General features: G+C 44.2%; 1 protein-coding gene across 1 annotated transcript in view; it reads left to right on the top strand.

Annotated features, from left to right (window-relative positions):
• The window catches only part of SLC3A1 (solute carrier family 3 member 1), a 191380-nt gene that overhangs the window by 98777 nt on the left and 72149 nt on the right, over nucleotides 1-20454 (top strand). The window contains exons 4-5 of the mRNA XM_069608455.1: nucleotides 2411-2536; nucleotides 16959-17078. Coding sequence (XP_069464556.1) covers nucleotides 2411-2536; nucleotides 16959-17078 — 246 coding nt within the window. The remainder of the gene's footprint in view (nucleotides 1-2410; nucleotides 2537-16958; nucleotides 17079-20454) is intronic.

Here is a 20454-nt window from a genome sequence, read left to right as displayed (position 1 = left end):
CCCATATGTACCCTCCACTGCGTCCGTTGCATCCACTCCATCTGTTCCATCCACTCCATCTGTTCCATCCACTCCATCTCTTCTATCCACTCCACCTGCACCATGCAATCTACCTGTTCCGTCCATTCTTTCTGTTCCATCAATTTAATTTGTTTCTTCATTTCGGCTGTTCTGTCTACTGTATCCGTTTCATCCACTGCGTCTGTTCTGTCCACTCAATTAGTTCTATCTATTCCATTGTTTTAATCTGTTCCATTCGTTAAATCTACTCATCCTTTCCATCCATTCTACCTGCTCATTCGTATCATCTGTTCAGTCTACTCATCTGTTCTCTCCGTCCCATCCCTACCATCCACTCCATCCATTCCATCCACTCCATCCAGTCCATCCACTCCATCCCTTCCATCCACTGCATCCCTTCCATCGACTCCATCGACTCCATCCACTCCATCTCTTCCATCCATTCCATCAGTTTCATCCACTCCATCCGTTCCACCCACTCCGTCTGTTCCATCCACTCCGTCCATTCCATCCACTTCGTCCATTCCATCCATTCCTTCCGTTCCGTCCACTCGATCTGTTCCATCACTCCATCCACTCCATCCGTTCCATCCACTTCCTCCGTTCCATTTGTTTCATCTGTTCCATCCACTCCATCCATTCCATCCACTCCATCTGTTCATCTACTCCATCCGTTCATCCACTCCATCTGTTCCACACAGTTCATGTGTTCCATTCTCTCTCTGCGTTTCATCCATTCCATCCGTTTTATCCATTCCATCTGTTTTATCCACTCCATCCACTCCATCCACTCCATCCGGTCCATCCACTCCATCCGTTCCATCCGTCCATCCACTCCATCCATTTCATCCACTCCATCCGGTCATCCACTCTATCCAGTCATCCACTCCATCCGTTCATTTATTCATTGGTTCCTTCCACTCTATGTGTTTCAGCCATTCCATCCGTTTTATCTACTGCATCCGTTCCATCCACTGCATCCGTTCCATCCGTTCCATCTATTCCATCCACTCCATCTGTTCCATCCACTCCATCCATTGCCTGACTGGTTGCCTGGCTACCCTCTGAACTCAATGGGCACCAGGCTCTTCCACAACCTGTTAGCATCTGAACTGCCTCTGGGCCCACCATGCACTTAGGGGCTGTGTCTGTAACCATACAGTCCCATGCCTCCTTGCACTTACCCAAAGCCGGCTCCCCTTGCTGCACTTAATCAGAGCAATGCTGCCCTGATGGCACTTCCCCTTTCCCCTCCCCCTTGCACTTCTCCTCTCCACCTGCACTTACACGATCTGAATGATACTACGCCTAGTAAGATCGTTTATTTTGTCCTCCATCTGTCTCCCTATCTGATCTTGTCACGCCTAGAAACACTTGTGTACAGGAGCTTTATAAATTACTCATATCATATAATGGGTCTCATTACACGGAAGGCGGTAACCATGGCGTTATTAGCCCCATGGTTGCCGCCGGTAATTTACCGATCCTGCCATGGTGAATGGCGGAATTACCGCCCCATTCCAGGGTTGGCGGGGCGGTAATTCCCCATTCACCATTGGCCCTTCCCCATTCCCATTTGAGCCCCCATAGGGCTCAATGGGAATGGGGAAGGCGGCAATTGCGGTACCGTAATTGCCTCCAAGGTCCCTTTGCGGGTCCCGTCCTTAACGGCTGGTAAAACCAGCCGTTAAGGTAGGGACCAGCAAAGGGACCTCGTAATAGGGCGGTAACGGATTACCGGCACCAGTGCCCTTACCGGTGCCGGTAATCCCTTACCGCCATCCGTGTAATGAGGCCCAATATCTCTATTCTGCAATACACATTAGCTACATCCTTGCCACCATCCTGCAATACACATTAGCTACATCCTTGCCACCATCCTGCAATACACATTAGCTACATCCTTGCCACCATCCTGCAATACACATTAGCTACATCCTTGCCACCATCCTGCAATATACATTGGATGAAGGCTCTGCTCTATCTTACAATACATATTTTAGTTTGAGCAATGCCATGATCCAGCAAAATACATGCTATTCACGCTGGCAGCATCCAGCAGTATACATCAGCTCCCTTCCAGCCCCATCCAGCCATAAACATGATCCCTAACAACATAGAGCATTGCGTATTTGCTCCTGATCAAGAACATCTTGAAATAGACTTTAGATGGAAGTTTGGCGCAACCCTAAAATACCCAATAGCTCTAGCACCCAGCCCATCCAGCAATATACATTAGCTCCCGGCTGTATATCACATTGCAACATATTATCCGAGATAAAGCTCAATCCACCAGGGTATCTATGGTAAAACCCAACAACACAAAAAGCTAGAATTTCATGTGAATCGTGGAGATGACTCAAGTATTTGTTTTATTCCCTGTGAGCAGGTCAGCTTCTATGGTAACTCCTCCTGGCAGTATGATGACATCAGAAAACAATGTTATTTCCACCAGTTCCTTAAAGAGCAACCTGATTTAAATGTCCGCAATCCCGACGTGCAAGAAGAAATCAACGTAAGTCTCATTTAATGTTTGGCGAGAATTTCTCAGTTTGTATGAATCCTCGAAGATGTATTGTTTTGGAATTTGCCACATTTCTATACAATGTTTGTGCATGTGCACACAGTTACATAGATTTACAACGCATTGAATGGTCTTCTCATCGGAATCTTGAAGAAATGCCCTGATATTAAAATATAACTGTTCCAACAAAAAGTAGTACCACTGAGCCAATCCAACTATGGTAAATGTGAAAGCGATGTTTGTTTGTTTAGTACTTATAAAGCGCAAGCAATTCTGCACAACAGCAGATCCAAGAAGCAGCAAAAAGAGTTGTGATGGAAATGTAGGAAGATGAAGGACAAGCCAAAGGAAATTCACAAAAGAACTCAGAACCGCTTTTGAGAATAGGTTCACGTAATATGTATCCTCAATCCTTAGACGACAAATGAAACCAGCTTCCCTGACACTAAAATATTCAAGCTGGGTACCGACTTCATCTATGTCATTTGCTTAACTATAAATCATGCGTGATTAAGAGCCATGTTTATCCCCATAAACCTTTAGGTAGCTGTGAGATTTGACCTCTGGATGAAGAGGGGTGTTGGGTCTGTGTGTATGATATATTTTTGGAGGAGATAGGTGGTGAAATTGCTGTAACTGGTATTTGGACAATTATAGATCTGTTAGTCCAATATGGTGTGTTGGTCATAGTGGACCTGCAGCCTATGTTAGGGTTTGATTGGTATCTTGTTTACTGCAAAGCATTGTTATGTCTGCATCATGATAGGTCTATGTGACTAAGAAGCTGACTAATCTGTACGGTTATGATTTAGACATGAAAGAGAAGAGTAGCAATAGCGCCCTAAACATCTAATTATTCAGGGTCACATGAGCGTAACAATGGCAACTTAAACATCTATTTAACACTTATGTAAAAAGAAGAATAAGGGCCTCATTACGAGGTTCGCGGAATGGGTTAACGGGCTCTGCTAATGGAGGCAGACCCTTTAAACCCCGTCCCGCGAAATTACGAGGTCCCCTCGCGGGACCCGGTAAGGACGCCTGGCAAAACCAGGCATCGTTACCGGGTCCCGCGATGGGAAGAGGGAGCAAACAACGGGCCGCTCGTAATCGGCCTGTTGTTCGCTCCCTCCCCCATTCCCATTGAGCCCTGTGGGGGCTCAGATGGGAATGGGGAAGGCCTGGGCCCGGGTTCCCGGAGAGAGGAATTACTGGGCTCTCCGTACTTGGAATGGCCCGGTAATTCCCCATTCTGGGAACCCGATAAAGGAGCCCGGTTTGGCAGCAGCCAAGGAGCTAATAGCTCCATGGCTACCGCCAGACTCGTAATGAGGCCCTAAGTGTTGTAATGTGCTTCACATATTGAAGGTAAGGTGCTAGGATATTTTACCACCGATTTCTGGCCAAGGTTGCTTAACTGTGGTTGAAAAACAATGTGATACGGGGGTCCCCCCACCTGTAGAAATAACCCCCTAAACCAAAGAGGTAGAGCACAAAACATAGAGGGGGCACATGAAACTGTGGGGCAAGGCGTATGCTGTAAGAAGAATGCAACAATAAAATGACCCGGATCAATATAGAAGTTGTGTGAGGTGCTGCCGTCATGGGTGCAGCCTGAAATGTTGAGAGAAGGGCGCATGTGAGTCACGCTTCGTGTTCTAAGAGTGAGATTAGCAGTTAAACTGGCTGAGGTTTGGATCTGCGCCGGTATGTTTAGCCCATACACCTACTTTCCAAACTAAGAACTCAACTCTAACGTAGAAACAATGCTGATTTCCTTTTGTACCTGCTATAAAGAGTCCCTCATTAGTACAAGGAAACTGCTCTCTATAACGTCAAGCATCTTATTCCATGGTCGGGAAAGCGAATCTTAAATGGATATTGATATTTTATTTCTATCGCGCTGTTACACAAGTGTTTCAGAGCGCGACGAGGCAAGGGAGGGGAACAAGGGAGAACTTAACAACGATCTTACTAGGCCCAGTCACATTGAGAATGCGTAAGTGCATGGGAGAGGGAGAGGGAAAAGGGGAGGGGGGAGGTGTGGAAAGTGCTGAGCAAAGGAATACAAAATAAATAAATAATAAAAAACAACAAACAGTGGTAGCACAGCCAAGAAGTGGCAAGTGCTAAGTATAAGGCAACAGACAGGGTGTGTCTGATAAGTGCAGGACATTACCAGCAGACATTAATATTATTACTAATATTACAAGAGCTGATAGTCTCTCCTGGCTGGTTTAAACATTTTAAATCAGCAGCTGTGGATCGCAGTCTCTAGCTTATGCAGCCTGCTTTGAAAGTCCATAAAACGCTTGTAAACTCTGCACCATTCAGCATGTCAACATCGAGATTGTTAAAACACACCTTCAACTCCCAATTACCGGTGGCTAAAAGCAATGTCCAACAGAATGGTGTATCCCATAGCAATCCATTTTCTACAGGGTGAAAAAGAAGGACTGTACCACTTCCAAATAGAATACAGACACACATGATAGGTGAGACCGTGTAAATGAAGGCATGGACTGCTTGGTAACTGCCATTTGATGCACGATAAAAAATATTGTGCAGTACCAAGACCCAGCACAAGTTTATTAGCCATACCTATGCAAGGAGAGCATTAACCTTCATGTTAAACTTGCTAGTTATAACTGATGTAAGGAAGATCCGATAGCATGAAGACCATATATCCATTTCCGAGTTTGAAGGAATTGAGTAACAGTCATGCTTTACCACTTGCCTTTGGTACACCTGAAGCAGCTGCTGCACTCAGTTCTTACCTGCACATTCATGCTTAATAACGGAGCCTGTGTTCCATGCGTGCCTCAATCCCTTGGACCAAGCAAATCTCCCAGTTGCAAAATGTAGAAATATCACAATCAGCATTACATGCAGGCTTCACTGCATAGCCAGGTTCGAATCCCGGCGGGGCCAAACTCAGCCTTTTGTCCTTCTGAGGTCGATAAACGAGCACCACACACCGTGGGTAATAAGCAGCGCTCAGATACCTGAGGGTTCGTAGCGCTATATGAATTATTATTATTATTATTATTGTTGTAGCACAACAAAGCAATATTCTCATCAAATACATCTCATTTTATGCTTTCAGCTTCCAGCCTCTTGCAAACTCCCCATGTATCCTTGATTTCTTTCTTAGACTTCCCTTGCACATTTCCACTCTCGCATGTCCCACAATCCCCTGTGAGAGGAAGGGAAAGAGAGAGAAAGTGAGACAGAGTGACACATATGACAAGTGGAGGGAACAAGAAGAACAGATAGATGAAGTAATTCAAATGTGGGGCAGAGTGTGAGAGGCTTTGTCTGAGACACTGAGTCATACAAAACACATTACAAAAGATAAGAACTTTGGTGAAGGAAAAGGACTGTGAGGAAGGGGAAGATCTGTGAAAAAGGGGAAGATCTCTCAAAAAGGGGAAGCACTTGATGATGGGGAAGGACTGTTATGAAGGAGAAGGACCGTGTCAAAGAAGAAGGGTTCTGAGAAAATAAAAGGGCTGTGATGAAGGAGAGGTCTATGAACAAGGACTTTGAAGTGGAAGGACTGTGATGAAGGACTGCAATGAAGGAGAAGGACTGCAATGAAGTAGAAGGACTCTGATGAAGGGGAAGGACTTTGATAAAGGAATAATGTAGAAGGACTTTGGTGATGGAGCAGCACTGATGAATGAGAATGACTTTGATGAAGGAGAAGGACTGTGATGAAGCAGAAGGAGTGTGAGGAAGGACTGTGACAAAAGAAGATGGACTATATCAAAGGTTAACAACTGACAAAGGTGAACTACTAGGATGCAGGAGACACACTAGAATAGTGGGGAAGGGCTGTGGCAAAGTAGAAAGACTATAACAAAGGACAAGGACTGTGAGGAAGGGTTGTTACAAAAGAAGAGGGACTATGATGAAGCTAATGGAGTGGGATGAAAGAGAATGACTGTGACAAAGGACTGTGTCAAAGAAAGACTGACAAACGAGAAGGACTACGTCAAAGAAAGACTGTATCAAAGGGCTGTGACAAAGGAGAATGACTTTGACAAAGAAGAGCACTCTGATGAAATTCAAGGATTCTATTGAATGACAAGAACTGTGATAAAGGACTGAGACAAAAGATGAGGGATTATTGAAGGTGAAGGTGAAGGTCTATTATGAAGGTAAAGGACTAGGATGAAGGTCAAGTATAGTAACAAAGTACTGTGACAAAGGAGATGGACTGCAACACATAATTATGGCTCAGAAGAAGGACTCTGTCAAAGGATTGTGACAAAGGGGAAGACCTGAGATGAAGGGATGTGATGAAGGAAAAGGACTGTCACAAAAGACTGAGACAAAGGGTAAAGCCTGACCAAGAAGAAAGACTGTGATGAATTAGAAGGTTTCTGGTAAAGGAGAAAGGCTGTGGCACAAGAGAATGATGTGGCAAAGGAGAAGATCTGTGATGAAGGAGAAGAACTGTGATGAAGGAAAGGGACTGTGGTGAAGGGATGCAATGAAGGAAAGGACTGTCATGAATAAGGACTGTGAGGAAGGAGAAGGATTTGGTGAAGGACTGAGAAGAAGGACTTTCCCAAAGGAGAAAGACTGTGATGAAGGGCAGTGACAGAGAAGAATGGGTTTAGGAGAAGGAGAAGGGCTGTGACAAACTAGAGTTACTGTGATAAGGGAGGAAGAATGTATGGAAGGACTGAGGAGAAGGCGTGTGCTGAAGGAGAAGGACTCTAACAAAGGACAGAAATGAAGATGAAGGACTGTGATGATGGAGAAGGAATAAAGAATGTGATGAAGAACTGTAACGAATGAGAAGGACTGTGATGAAGAAGGACTTTGATAAAGAAGGACTGTGATGAAAGAAAAGGACTGTGATGAAGAACTATTATGAAGGAGAATGGCTGTAACAAAGGACTGTGACAAAGTACTGTGAAGAAGGACTGTGACAAAGAATGACTGTGATGAAGGACTGTGAGGAAGGAGGACTATGATGAAGGACTGTGTTGAAGGAGGAGTGAGATGAATGAGAAAGACTGACTAAGTAATACGACTGTGATGGAGGAAAAAGATTAAAAAGAAGGAACACAGCTGTGACGAAGCAGAATGCCAGTGAAAAAGGAGAAGGAATATAACAAAGAACAGGGGCTTTGACAAATGAGACACACTGTAAAAGTATTGCGACAAAGGATGATAATGAAGGTAAATGACTGTGATAAATAAGGACTGTGAAGAAGGAGAAATACTGGGATGAAGTACTGACAAGAACTGTGGTGAAGGACAGTGACAGAGAAGGAGGACTGCGATAAACTAGAAATATTGTGATGAAGGAAGATGACTGTGAAGAAGGGCTGAGGATGAATGACAATAATGAAGATGAAGGACTGTGATGACGAAGGAGAAGGAATGTGCAAGACTGCTATGAAGGAGAAAACTGATGAAGGAGAATAACTGACTCTTGGGGTTGACTTGGCCACTACCCTCTCCGTCTCCCATCAAGTCAATGCCATATCCTCATCTGCAGCATATGCCACTAAACTTCTCATTGCAGCCAGACTATATCTATCTAAAGATAACTGCTTAACTATAAAACACTGGACTATTGCAATGTCCTTTTCGCAGGCACATCCTCTCACAACATACAGAAGCTACAGACGATTCAAAATAATGCCCTTCGAGCAGCATTAAACTTGCCTAAACATCACCATATATCTGAGGCCAGGAAAGCAGTACACTGGCTTCGATACGACAAAGAATCCTCTTTAAGACACTCACCATTACCTACAGGTGCATATCTAAAGTGGCCCCACCATACCTTCCTCAAAAAATAGTTCCCCATCAAACTGGTAGGCCTACCAGAACACCCTACAACCACAGGTTTATCCAACCCAAATTCAAACAAACCAGAGCAGGAGGGGCAAGCTTCCCCGTCCTTGCTGCCAAACAGTGGAAAGCCCTCCCTCAGTGCTGAAAACTCATACTGGGCCTTTCGAAAAGCCCTAAAAACCTGGCTGTTCACCTGAACTAATTGATGATAGACATCATCGCCCACATCAGCAGTTATTGGCATGGCAACTGTCTCTGTACTGTCTCTGTAATTTATGGATACACATTGCCTTATCTGTACTATTATGCTTAATCACCTACTCTTTGTACGTACCAATACTTATGTACCACTGTCTAATCTTGAACTAAGAACTTCCCCAGCCAATGGGCCTCATCAATGCGCCTCATGTAACTGGTCTGTAGTGCCCTGATGTCTGAGGGCTTGTGTGCGCTGTATACATGCAATAAATAAACCATGATGAAGGTGGGGGCTGTAATGAAGGACTGGTCTGAAGTAGAAAGACTTTGATGAAGAAGAAAGACTGTGATGAAGTACCGTGATAAAAGGGAAGAGGAAGGACTATGGCCAAGGACTGTGATGGACTGTGAAGAAGGAGAAGGACTGTGACAAAGTAATATGATGAAGAAAGACTGTGATGAAGAAGAACTGTGACATAAAAGGACTGCAAAGAAGGACTGTGATGAAGGAATACAATTAAGAAGGACTGTGACAAAGAAGGACTATATTGAAGGACTGTGATGTATGGTCATACTATGACCAAAGAAAATATCATAGCACGACATAGCCTGATCCAGCGCTGATGATGAGGACAGATTGTTGCAATGTGTCTGTCCCATCCTAAGATAGCGGATGGCGTTACACGGACAACATACCAAGATGTCGTCTGAAAGTACACACCGCCCTGTTTCCAGTTCCGGCTCACTGCAGCGGAGACTCTGTGCCGCGGCTTTATATGGACATCAGTGGATCCCTGCGGTGTGTCTTAATAGCGCAAGTCCTCGCTCCTGGTGCTTCTTACCTGCTATTCCTTGTTGTTTGTATCCCTTCTTGTCTGCTGGTTCCTTGGACCCTTTCTGCTTGTTTCAGACCTGCTGTATTCGTTCCTCCCTTCTGGCATCTGCCTGGACCTTGTCTCCCACCAGCTCTGTCCTGCATTACCCAGACATTTCATAACTTCCTCTGTTCCTTACCCCTAACTGGTCGACTGATCGGACACTGTTTCTTCCTGCTGTGATATTCCAGGGTCTTCCTGGAATCTCCATCCCTGGTTTTTCCCCTCAGGGTAAGGGGGGTCAGGTCGCCTGACTTCAGGTTCCTGTCTTTGGGAGACAGTTCTCTATTTTGTCTTTTCAGGCAGAGTGGCTTCCTCAGACGGTAGACCACAGTTCTCCAAAGGCAATGGCCCAGAGACACGGGTAAGACCGTCCATTGACAGAGAAACAATGTGAGGAAGTAGAAAAGGATCTGATGAAGAATGACTATGGTGAACGACTGTAACAAAGTAAAAGGAGGACTATGCCTAAGAAGAATCACTTTCATGGGCATTGATGAAGGTGAAGGACTGCGATGAAGGAAAATGGCAGTGAGAAATGAGTAGGGTTGTAATGAAGGAGAACTGTGATGAAGAAGGACTGTGATGAAGGAAGGGGACATTGAGGAATGGGAAGTGCTGTGATTAAGGAGAAAGGATGTGATAAATGACGAGGCCAAAGCAGAAGGTCTGTGACCAAGGGGAAGAATTGTGATGAAATAGAAGGACTGTGATAAAGAATAACTGTGACAAAGGAATGTGACAAAAAGGACTGTGATGACAGACAGTAAGGAAGATGAAGGACTGTGATTATGAAGGAGGAGGATTGTGGCAAATGGCTGTGGTGAAGGAGAAGGTCTGTGATAAAGGACTGGGCCAGAGTAGAACAACAGTAAAGAAGGAGAAGGACTGTTATGAAATAGAAGTACTATCACAAAGGGCTATGATGGACTGTGAATGAGAAGTACTTGGATAAAGGAATGTGATGAAGAAGGACTATGACAAAGAAGGACTGTGATGAAGGAGAGTAGTAAAGATGAATGACTTGTGATGATGAAGGAAACAGATTGTGACAAAGGACTGTCATGTAGGAGAAGAACTATGATGAAGGAAAAGGACTGTGTTGAAGGACTGGCCTGAAGTAGAAGGACTGTAATGAAGGAAAGGGACTTTAACAAAGAAGAAGGACTGTGACAAAGGATAATGACTATGCAAAGGAGTAGGACTGTAATGAAGGACTGAGATGAAGCAAAAGGATTGTGAAAAGGAGAAAGGCTATGATGAAGAAGGATTGAGATGCAGTACGACAGTGACAAAGAGGTAGGCCTAGGATGAAGGACTATGACAAGGTGAAGGACTAGGACTAAGATAAAGGAATAAAACAAAGGGGTAGGACTTGGATTAAGCTGTACGACTAGGGAAAAGGACTAGCACAAAAGAGAAGGGCCGGGATGAAGGAGGAGGACTAGGACCAAAGACTAGGACTAAGAACTAAAACAATACAAAAGACCAAACCCAAGCACTAAGAAGCAGGAGAAGGACTATGACAAATGACTAAATGGAAGACTGGTGAGCAGGAGGACACACACAACAATCTATGATGTAGCCAATGCATATGAATGCATTGTCCGTTCCTATGCCAGACAAATAGTATGCTTCTGAATTCCCTTTCAGTGCTCTTTCTTCTCTGTAGAATTTTTTTGGCCATAAGAGTGCCAAAACCGAAAACAGCAATATAGTATACACCCATCTGAAAACCCATATACACAGGAATACATGCGTAAACATGGTTTTGTCAACTTTCAGCCAGAATTAAAAACGACACAAACATTGACTACAGAAATATCCACTAAATACATTTTAACTTTACAAGCTCCAACAATTAAGTAGGCTTTTTTTAAACTCTTCTTGAATTGATTTAACATTTCCCCTACTTATGGCCCCACCTAGAGGCCCCCCTTTACTGATACCAGGATGGCTAATAATACTGTCTCTGACACCCCCATTAACAAAGGGTGGCAACTCCTCTATCACCAACCATCAATCCCACCCAAAATAAATACAACCCACATTTCTATTCAGTCTGCTTAGTTTGGCCAATCTTTTTACCTCTATATTTTTGTAGCCAATATTTTCAATTGACATACATTTTGTAGTGCTATTTGTTGTGTTAAACTGGCTACTCTCTGATTATTTTTGTTTGCCTTCTAAATATTTTCACAAGTTCTAGATGTCCTATTACAAACATCACAATAAAACAGAGCAATTTCAACCATAGAGAGATCAAACTTTGAAATTCAAATGTACAGGCTCAGCAGAATGGAAACTCTATATTCATTTATTTATTATGCTTAAACTGTTTTCCCACAGCAAGACATTTTGGCAAATGCCCACTTCAGGTTTATAACCAAAGTGAAACATTAGACCACGAGACAGATTCGGAATCATTAGCAAGACTCTTATCACACTTAAAAGGCCATCATTTGCATATTAACATGTTTTACAATTTGCGGGTTACTTATTCACTTGCAAAAGACTTAGAATTACATTAGGAATTGTACATTAACAAACGTCAAGATAGCTTATCTGTTAACCTTTCTCTATTGAACCTCTTGGTAGAAAGGATTGTGGCATACCACAGGCTTAGATTGACAATTCTCAGCTCTTAGAAATTAGGCACCAGTTCTAAGAAAAAATATAACACCTGCTGAAATAGCTGGCATGTTTTGGGGTCTAGTTCAAAGAAAGTGAAACTCTCATTTTAAATTTGCATGGAAAATCAGTCAAATTTCTTGGTATGCAGTGAATATATCGAACAGAAAACAATTAATGACATTTAAACAAATGGAAAAACAACAAAAACAAAAATAACACATTTTGGAAAAAACTAAAAATGTGGTTGGGAGTGGGAATAGTGGTTTGGGGGTAGGGGAAAGTATTACTAAAAAAAGGGGGCGGGTTGGGGGAAAATCCCCAAAAACAATGAAAAAGAAATGTGTTATTTTGGTTTTAGTTGTTTTTTTATTTGTTAACATTTCATTTGTTGTTTTTTCATTCGATGAAATCTTTAGTTGTTTTCAGTTAAAAACAGAATTTATTGGAAGGTGTAATTTGCTGATCACACCTAGCATGCCGGTTGCACTGCTGTCTTTAACACTCAAGATTCCAGTTGGTCCCAGTTCTACATTTTGTTGATTCTAGAGAATTCCTGTAGTGCGTGCTTGGGTCCTAAGAGTAGCAGAGCGCTGTACAGAGAACCTCAGGGGCTGCGTACAGAACAGAATGGTGTGTGGGTGTCTGTTAAGACCAAATGAGAGATATCAGAATGTGATGAGAGGAATGTACTTGCAATATGAAATCAGTGTGAGGAAGTCACCATGGCCCGAACATATGAGTTTAGAATCATTAATTATTCAGTGTCCGAATGAATCCAGGAGATACTTTGAACTGCGTGGAAAGAACAAAGAGTGGTTTATTTTCACTCATATTTAATTTTCTTAATACCTTCTTTTATATTATTTAGAAAGACAAACATATTCATCAATTCATTTACATCTCGTTGTTTTTCCTGAAGCACTTTGTCTATTGACATCATTATGTGCACAGGGAAAGAGAATATACCATATCGCAAGACAGGGTGTTTTAGGTGCAGTAAATAATAGCAGCCTAAAAAACTGATTTTGCCAAAAGAGCCATAGATGAACAATCAGAGTTGACGCTAACAATATGAAGAACGACTTGAAGCATATATGAGTTGGATACACTTCAACAGAGTGCTTCGGCGAAGTCGGTAGATCGCCTTTAGCAGCACCAAAATTGTCCCCATGCGAGGTTAAGGAAATGAAAGAAAAAGAATTACAATTAATTAAAACCCGACTCAATTAGGGTCAGAGAACCAGTTAAAATTTAGCATAATGAGGGTGGGGTGCTGCAACTCACCCGCCGACAATGGATGGAATGATAATACAGAGGCGACCCCAGCAGCATTTCCCAAAAGAATTTGAATTACAGGATTTGAGGGTTAATTAAAAAATCTAGAAAAGTTTGCAGAATATAGCAGAAGCGGGAGTTAGGACTTGAGTGGTGTGGAAAACAAGTGACGAGTACTGCAGCATACATAGAGGGTCACATACCTTGTTCAGCAGTTCGGTAGATCATGTTTAGTGAATCACGAGGGGCCTCGATCTGAAAAGGTGACCATGGGGACATTAATGTTTTACAGTGATTGACTTACTATGGAACAAAAACTTGGATAAGGCACAGTCATACCTTCTGTAGACAGGGGAGCTGAAAGAGCTTAACTGTGCTGTGCTTCATCTGGAAAGCTTGTCTCCTGCACCGATGGATTAAAAGTGGTGTATACTATGGGCATCCCAACCTTTGTTATTAGAAAAAAGGGTGGATTAGAAAGGTGTGTCCTTTTGGAGCTGCAGGAACTTATGGAAAGTGAGGGAGCAGGTGTACTCTCCTACTGGGTATCTTTTTCCAAAAAAGGTTCAACTGAAATTCCAACTGAGATTCTGTATACCATGGTTTACTCTTCTGCAAGGAATATCCCTCATGTTGGCTCACACAGATCCCATGGTGTACTCTCCTGCCAGGTATCTTTTTTCCAAAATGTTCACTACCAGATGCTCTTTTCAGATCTCTCCACAACATTCATATTTCTCTTAAATAGCACACAATTGTTCTTCCTCAGTGGTATCACTCTATTGATTTCAGTTAGGACTTGCACCAATATCCCCCATGATAGCATCCCCGATATGAGGGTTTGTTCAAACTCCTGTCAACCTTTCTTACAATGTCTCTTGGTTCTTGGCAGTGCTTGTTCCAGGTTTCCCCCAACTGACATTTCATGTCAGGAGAATTGTACAACTGATGCCTCCTTGTTTCTCTTTCAATGTCTTTGGCATAAGGCAATGCTGGTGTCAGGTTTCCCCCCAACTGACATCTCTAATCAGGATAATTGCCCCATATCTGCCCTCTTGCTCTCTCTTTGTAATGGCTTTTGACTTAAGGCAATGCTGGTTCTAATTGTCCCCCAACTGACAACTCTTATCAGGAAAATTGCACCATATCTGCCCTCTTGCTTTCTCTATTTGTAATGTCTCTTTGGTCGGTATTGAAGACCTTCCCTTAATGCTGCGTGTGCCTGTCGGATGCCCCGCGGTTACTATTCTCACTGGGCCAACTTACTGGTATCTCCTGGCGGCTCTGACTCGTGGCACATTGCTGAGATACGGTACTGCTTCGAGAATGGCTTCCATGGAACGTCAAATCCTCTTTCAGCTTCTTTGACAGCATTATGATTCCCTGACGGTAAGTCTTCAACCTTTCAGTTCGATAGCGCCACTGACAACCTCTCTGAGGCTGCCAGTGCCTTGACAGTACATCTCTGGAGCCCGCCGGTGTCCGCTGAGTCTCCCACTACTCCGGTACATCAGAGTGACAAGCGGCAGTCTGGGAACACTGCTCTCCCTCAGCTGGGCTTCCGCACGGGTTTCTGCCTCTCTCTGCTTCCCACTCCGCATACTCTGAAGCTTACTCTAGCTTCTCCTTCACCACTCTTTATCCGCAGGTGATTCATGTATTTAAATGCTCTGCTCAGGCTATTGATTGGATAACTAGACTGCACATTCTCCTTGACAGTACTATTGGTCCTCATTGACTCTTTACTCCTCTTCTTCGCCCCAGTACTTAAAGATTTCTGGAAATTGCAGTCCAAAGGATCACTATATTGTTTAAAGTTCTTTTATTGAACACTTCTATCAACATAACATTCATCCATAAACATGAGTTGTCAAATAGGTTTGAGAGAGGTTATACATATATGAGGGAGAAATACAATTCTGCTTAAGATGTTTAACAGAAGTGTGTTTTAAGACCTTACAATTAAAGGGTTTTGAAGAATGACAACAGGCCTACAGAAACTCTGGCATGAGGGTCTCTGCTCCACAGTCAAGGGAAGAATACTGCGTCCTTCCTGTCAGAGCCATCACCTCTCCCCGACAGCCATCTCCTCCCATGTGATCCACCCTCAGATTACCATCCCGAGGGTCAGTATCAGGTAGCAGCTGCCTTCCCCTCACCACATGGGAGGAGAATTTAGGCTGTGAATTAGTGATGATTTGCGGTTTGGAGGAACAAACAGCGGCAGTAAATTACTCCATTTGTTTATAAGTAAAAGCTCCAGCCAAGTGCTGGAGGTTTTTCCTCAAACTTACCTCCATCCTGGTAACATGGTGGTGTGGTAAAAATGCTGATGAATCCATTGCCACCACTTCCTTACCACATCACCATACTCGTCATGAATTCCATTATGTTGATCATTTGTCAACAATGTGATTGGAACCGATTTGCCATTGTGCCATTGTGGAAGGTAAGACAATTAGCCGGAAGATATTTCTTCCTCCAGCTGCTTGCCCATGATCCTCACTTCCTCCTCACCCACAAAGCTTCTTGATTTGCGGTATCACAGTTCCCTTCAAATCCATGTTTATTGGAAGGCAAATGAACATGGGTCTTAACAATGCGTGTACACAAAAAACGTGTAGAGCGACTAAGCAACAATATTTTTCTGCAGTAGGAAGCCATTAGCAAATTTTGTTTTCTATATGAATTCATTCTCTACGGTGGTGTCATTCCAGTGGAACAGAGATAAATCCACACAAGTGTGTATGAAGGTTTTTTAGACATGAAAATGTATTTATATGTAACATTTTAATGAAATACAAGATCTCCAACAATGTGGACTAAAGATGCCATATTTCACTGGGATGGAATCATGACAGAAGAGTATGGCCTTTTCTCCTCCTTCCCCTTGTCTCCTCAGACCGGAAGGAAGCAGTGGTGGAGGAGGCATGCTCTGCCACAGGCCCAGGTAATTAAGATGCCAAGGTCCATAATGCTTTTCGATATCACCGGAGACCTGGGCCTATCAAAGACACAGGTCTACGTTTTCTACACATTGAGACAGTAAACACTTGTGTATAAGCGCGTAATAAATAAATAATCAATCAATCAATCAGTAGTGCCCATCTTCTACAAAACACCGGCTGCCAAACACGACTTTGGGTTCTGGCAACGCTGGAGCTAGGCCGGGAAGTGTGCCAGGATGCCTTATACCTTTCTTACTTTTTGGGTGCTATGTGCACATGGGCGTGCCCCACGAGGTCGGTGGCTTAGAGGGGTAGGGCAGCTGGTATGTTGTTCTTGTGGGGAGGGGACTTGGAGCTGCATGGTGCATCTGGGGACGGCTGTGTGATGCTATGTATTTTCTGGTGAAGTGGCTTGTGTAGGGGAGGGTGCGATGGACAGTGTCACGCCACCAGGGGTTATTCCTGAAGCCATCAGTGTTGTGCAGGGTGTCCACAAGTCTTCTGTCTCTATCTCCTGCGCTGCTAGTCCACAGACCCAGCACGAGAAATAGGAAAGAGACACAGGGTGGTCATACACAGCATTACATTATTACGTCACTTTAGCCAGAAAAAAACCGACAGCGTTTTAAACTCTTTTTCCTGTCTTCCATTTCGTATCTTTAGAATATCATCAACTTCTGGCTTGCAAAAGGCGTCGATGGGTTTCGAGTTGATGCCGTTAAATTCCTCCTGGAAGCGCAGCACTTACGAGATGAACCTCAAGTGAATAGCTCACAAAACGCGGTAAGGGGTGATTGGCATGTTGATGTGAATTGCTTTCTATGACTTTGTAATTCTTATTTCAGCGCTTATAGAAAAGTGCAGCTGTGCTTTACTGCATTTGCATTGGCCTTCACTTAATGGAAATATCGCAACATATGCAATCGCACTATTGCTTTACAGCAAAAGAGTCAATAGGCTTTTGAGTACATCAGCTTGTAACCCCTCCCCCCACCACCTCCATCTGGGCATACATGCACCGTGGGGGGGCCTCTCCTTAAGCTGAGGAGGGCTTCTGTTGGCGTCCAAGTAGTTCTGCGGTTGCCATCATGTCCACTTCTGTGTTGGCATTGGAGCCCCTACCGCTTAATAATAATAATAATGTATTTGGGAGGATAGCTCAGGGGCAACGTGCTCGCCTTGGAAGCAGGACGACAGGGAGCACCACAGGTTCGATCCCCGGGTCCGCGCTTAGAAACCTCTGGGTATTAAGCGCATTATAAATAACTAATCACATCATGTAGCGCTACACATCCATAGGTCTCGGGGTGCTGAAATAACAGAAGATATTATTATCCCACCGATAGGCTGCCACAGCGGGCTGCGCACAGATATCGGGGGCGAGCGCTTAGCTCACTTGGTGCCATCACCCCCAGGCTGTCTCCCATTCCCCCTCCACCTGCGCATACCTGTAGAGGGAAGAGCATTTCTGGAAGACAGCCAGTCAGCCCCCGTGCCACTGCTGCAGGCTGTTACCACCGGGATTGTTTCCGGGCACTCCCTCAGGCAGCTCTCACCCTTGCGCCTGCTCCTGTAGCCCTTGGTGCCCAGCCTATGCCTGGGACCCCTTTCCGCCATTGCATACAGGCAGGGCGTGTATTCCTTTACAGTGGTGGCATAGGCATTTGGCATCATTCCTCTGCAGTGCCTTGTCCTCTTCCTTCTCCTCAGTTGTACCCCACTTCATTTCTTTCCTAAAACAACATCCCAAAGCTTTTCCTATTATCGGTCCTGCTCCTGGTCCTCTCCTCATTCTTGGACAAGTTAGATTATTTCGTTTCCTTACTTATTCCTTCGCAGTCTCCCTTTTGTCCTCTATCTTTGCACTGCCCATGCTGCCCATGCTGCCTGCTCTTTTCTTCCCATCGCAGAGCCCCTTCCCACACCTGGCTCCCACCTCGCTGTAGTCATCTGTAATCTTGCTATTGACTCCCCCTCTGACTACTGATCACTCATTTCTCCCCTTCTCATTTTCTTGTCCCTCTGCCTCTTTCCCAACTGTGACCTCTGTGCCTCTCATTGGGCGCGATCTTTGTAGTTTCCCTTTCATATCCTAATCTGTACCCCCACTTTCTAGCTTCTATCTTCTTGACCCATTCAACACCTCGTTTTCTACACCCTCCTTCTCCTCTCTTTCTGCTCTGGACTTACTCTACCCTGCGTCTACATTCCTTGCTTCTCCCATTGCCCCACGGCCCGGGCTGTCACCTGCCCTTCGCCCTGCCTGCAAGCATCACGGGAAGTAGTCTCGCTTCTCTGTAGAGCTGTCAGTTCTTTGTACTCTTCAATCCTTCCATGCCTTGGCTCTGCTTAATGTGAAATCATCTTACTGCCATAACCACAGCACCGCGACCTTCATTAGGTCGGTCTGCTATTGACGTTGCTTTTTACTTCACTTCTAAAATGGATATTTCCCTTCGCCTTTTTAGATCTGCTATACTTGCCACACCCATAAGCCTAAACCATGGCATTGGAGTGCAGATGGGGCGGAATGTCATGAGGAGGGACACACAGCCTGTAGGTGTTGTTTGGTTCTTTGCCCATCTACTGACTGCCCATGGTCATGCTAATCCTTATGGCCATCCCCACCCAGTTCATGCCCCTCCCCGCCCAAAACACCTTCTCATGGGAACTCTTTGCTCTCCCTTTATTCAATCCTTACCATCACACTTTGCTCCCGAAGTGCCTGCCAGTGTTTTGTCAAAGCAGTCTTTTGAGAGTTAATGACTAATTAGAGTCATAACCCCGCTACTTGTGCAATAACAATGTCTTACCAGTTCTGTCTTCAGCCACTCGATTTATAAGCACTCTGAGTGTCCTTCACTGAAGTCCTGCTAAAAACAAGCACTGGCAAAGCCAACAGTTGTGTATAGGTATGAGGCAAGTGGCAGGCACTGCTATTAGATGTCCAGGTGCTCGCACCATTTAGCACTTGCTACCATGAACGGGCAGTGCCTGGCGCGTGCCTTTCCCATTCCTACACTGTGTCTTTCGCTCTCTTCTTAAATCTCACCTACTTTCTTTCTCTTAACACTGATTCGATATCCCCTGCTTTTCCTTCATTTTGTGTGTCGCTCTTTCTGTACCACAATGTTACTTGAAATCAATAAAAACAAATATTGTAAAGTTCTTGTTAGAACTAGAAACAATTAAACACGTAAATAAATAAATACAAATTCATTTAGGATAGGGCTTGAAGACGCATATCTTCAAAGAGCTTCTTATGGAGCTATAATATGTAGAACCTTCCCCACCCAGACTGGATCTTCTTTTGCCTCCGTAACCGGTGCACCATACGTGTAACCCTCTGTGTTCCCTCACTCCATATCCTTCCAGCTGTGGCATTAAAAGTCTATCCCTCTAAGGGCATCCTTACTAGTCCCATTGCCATCTCCCCTTATTGTGTGGTGCTCTGTTGCTTCCCAGCGTCATTAAAAGTCTATCCCTCTAAGGGCATCCTTACTAGTCCCATTGCCATCTCCCCTTATTTTGTGGTGCTCTGTTGCTTCCCAGCTTCATTAAAAGTCTATCCCTCTAAGTGCATCCTTACTAGTCCCATTGCCATCTTCCCTTATTGTGTGGTGCTCTGTTGCTTCCCAGCTTCATTAAAAGTCTATCCCTCTAAGGACATCATTACTAGTCCCATTGCCATCTCCCCTTATTTTGTGGTGCTCTGTTGCTTCCCAGCTTCATTAAAAGTCTACCCTCTAAGGGCATCCTTACTAGTCCCATTGCCATCTCCCCTTATTTTGTGGTGCTCTGTTGCTTCCCAGCTTCATTAAAAGTCTATCCCTCTAAGTGCATCCTTACTAGTCCCATTGCCATCTTCCCTTATTGTGTGGTGCTCTGTTGCTTCCCAGCTTCATTAAAAGTCTATCCATCTAAGGACATCATTACTAGTCCCATTGCCATCTCCCCTTATTTTGTGGTGCTCTGTTGCTTCCCAGCTTCATTAAAAGTCTACCCTCTAAGGGCATCATTACTAGTCCCATTGCCATCTCCCCTTATTGTGTGGTGCTCTGTTGCTTCCCAGCTTCATTAAAAGTCTATCCCTCTAAGTGCATCCTTACTAGTCCCATTGCCATCTCCCCTTATTGTGTGGTGCTCTGTTGCTTCCCAG

The sequence above is a fragment of the Ambystoma mexicanum genome, chromosome 4q (assembly GCF_040938575.1).
Source record: "Ambystoma mexicanum isolate Mex_15411 chromosome 4q, UKY_AmexF1_1, whole genome shotgun sequence".
NCBI lineage: Eukaryota > Metazoa > Chordata > Amphibia > Caudata > Ambystomatidae > Ambystoma > Ambystoma mexicanum.
Note: the sequence above shows the minus strand (reverse complement) of the source record. Positions and strands in the feature narration are given on the sequence as shown.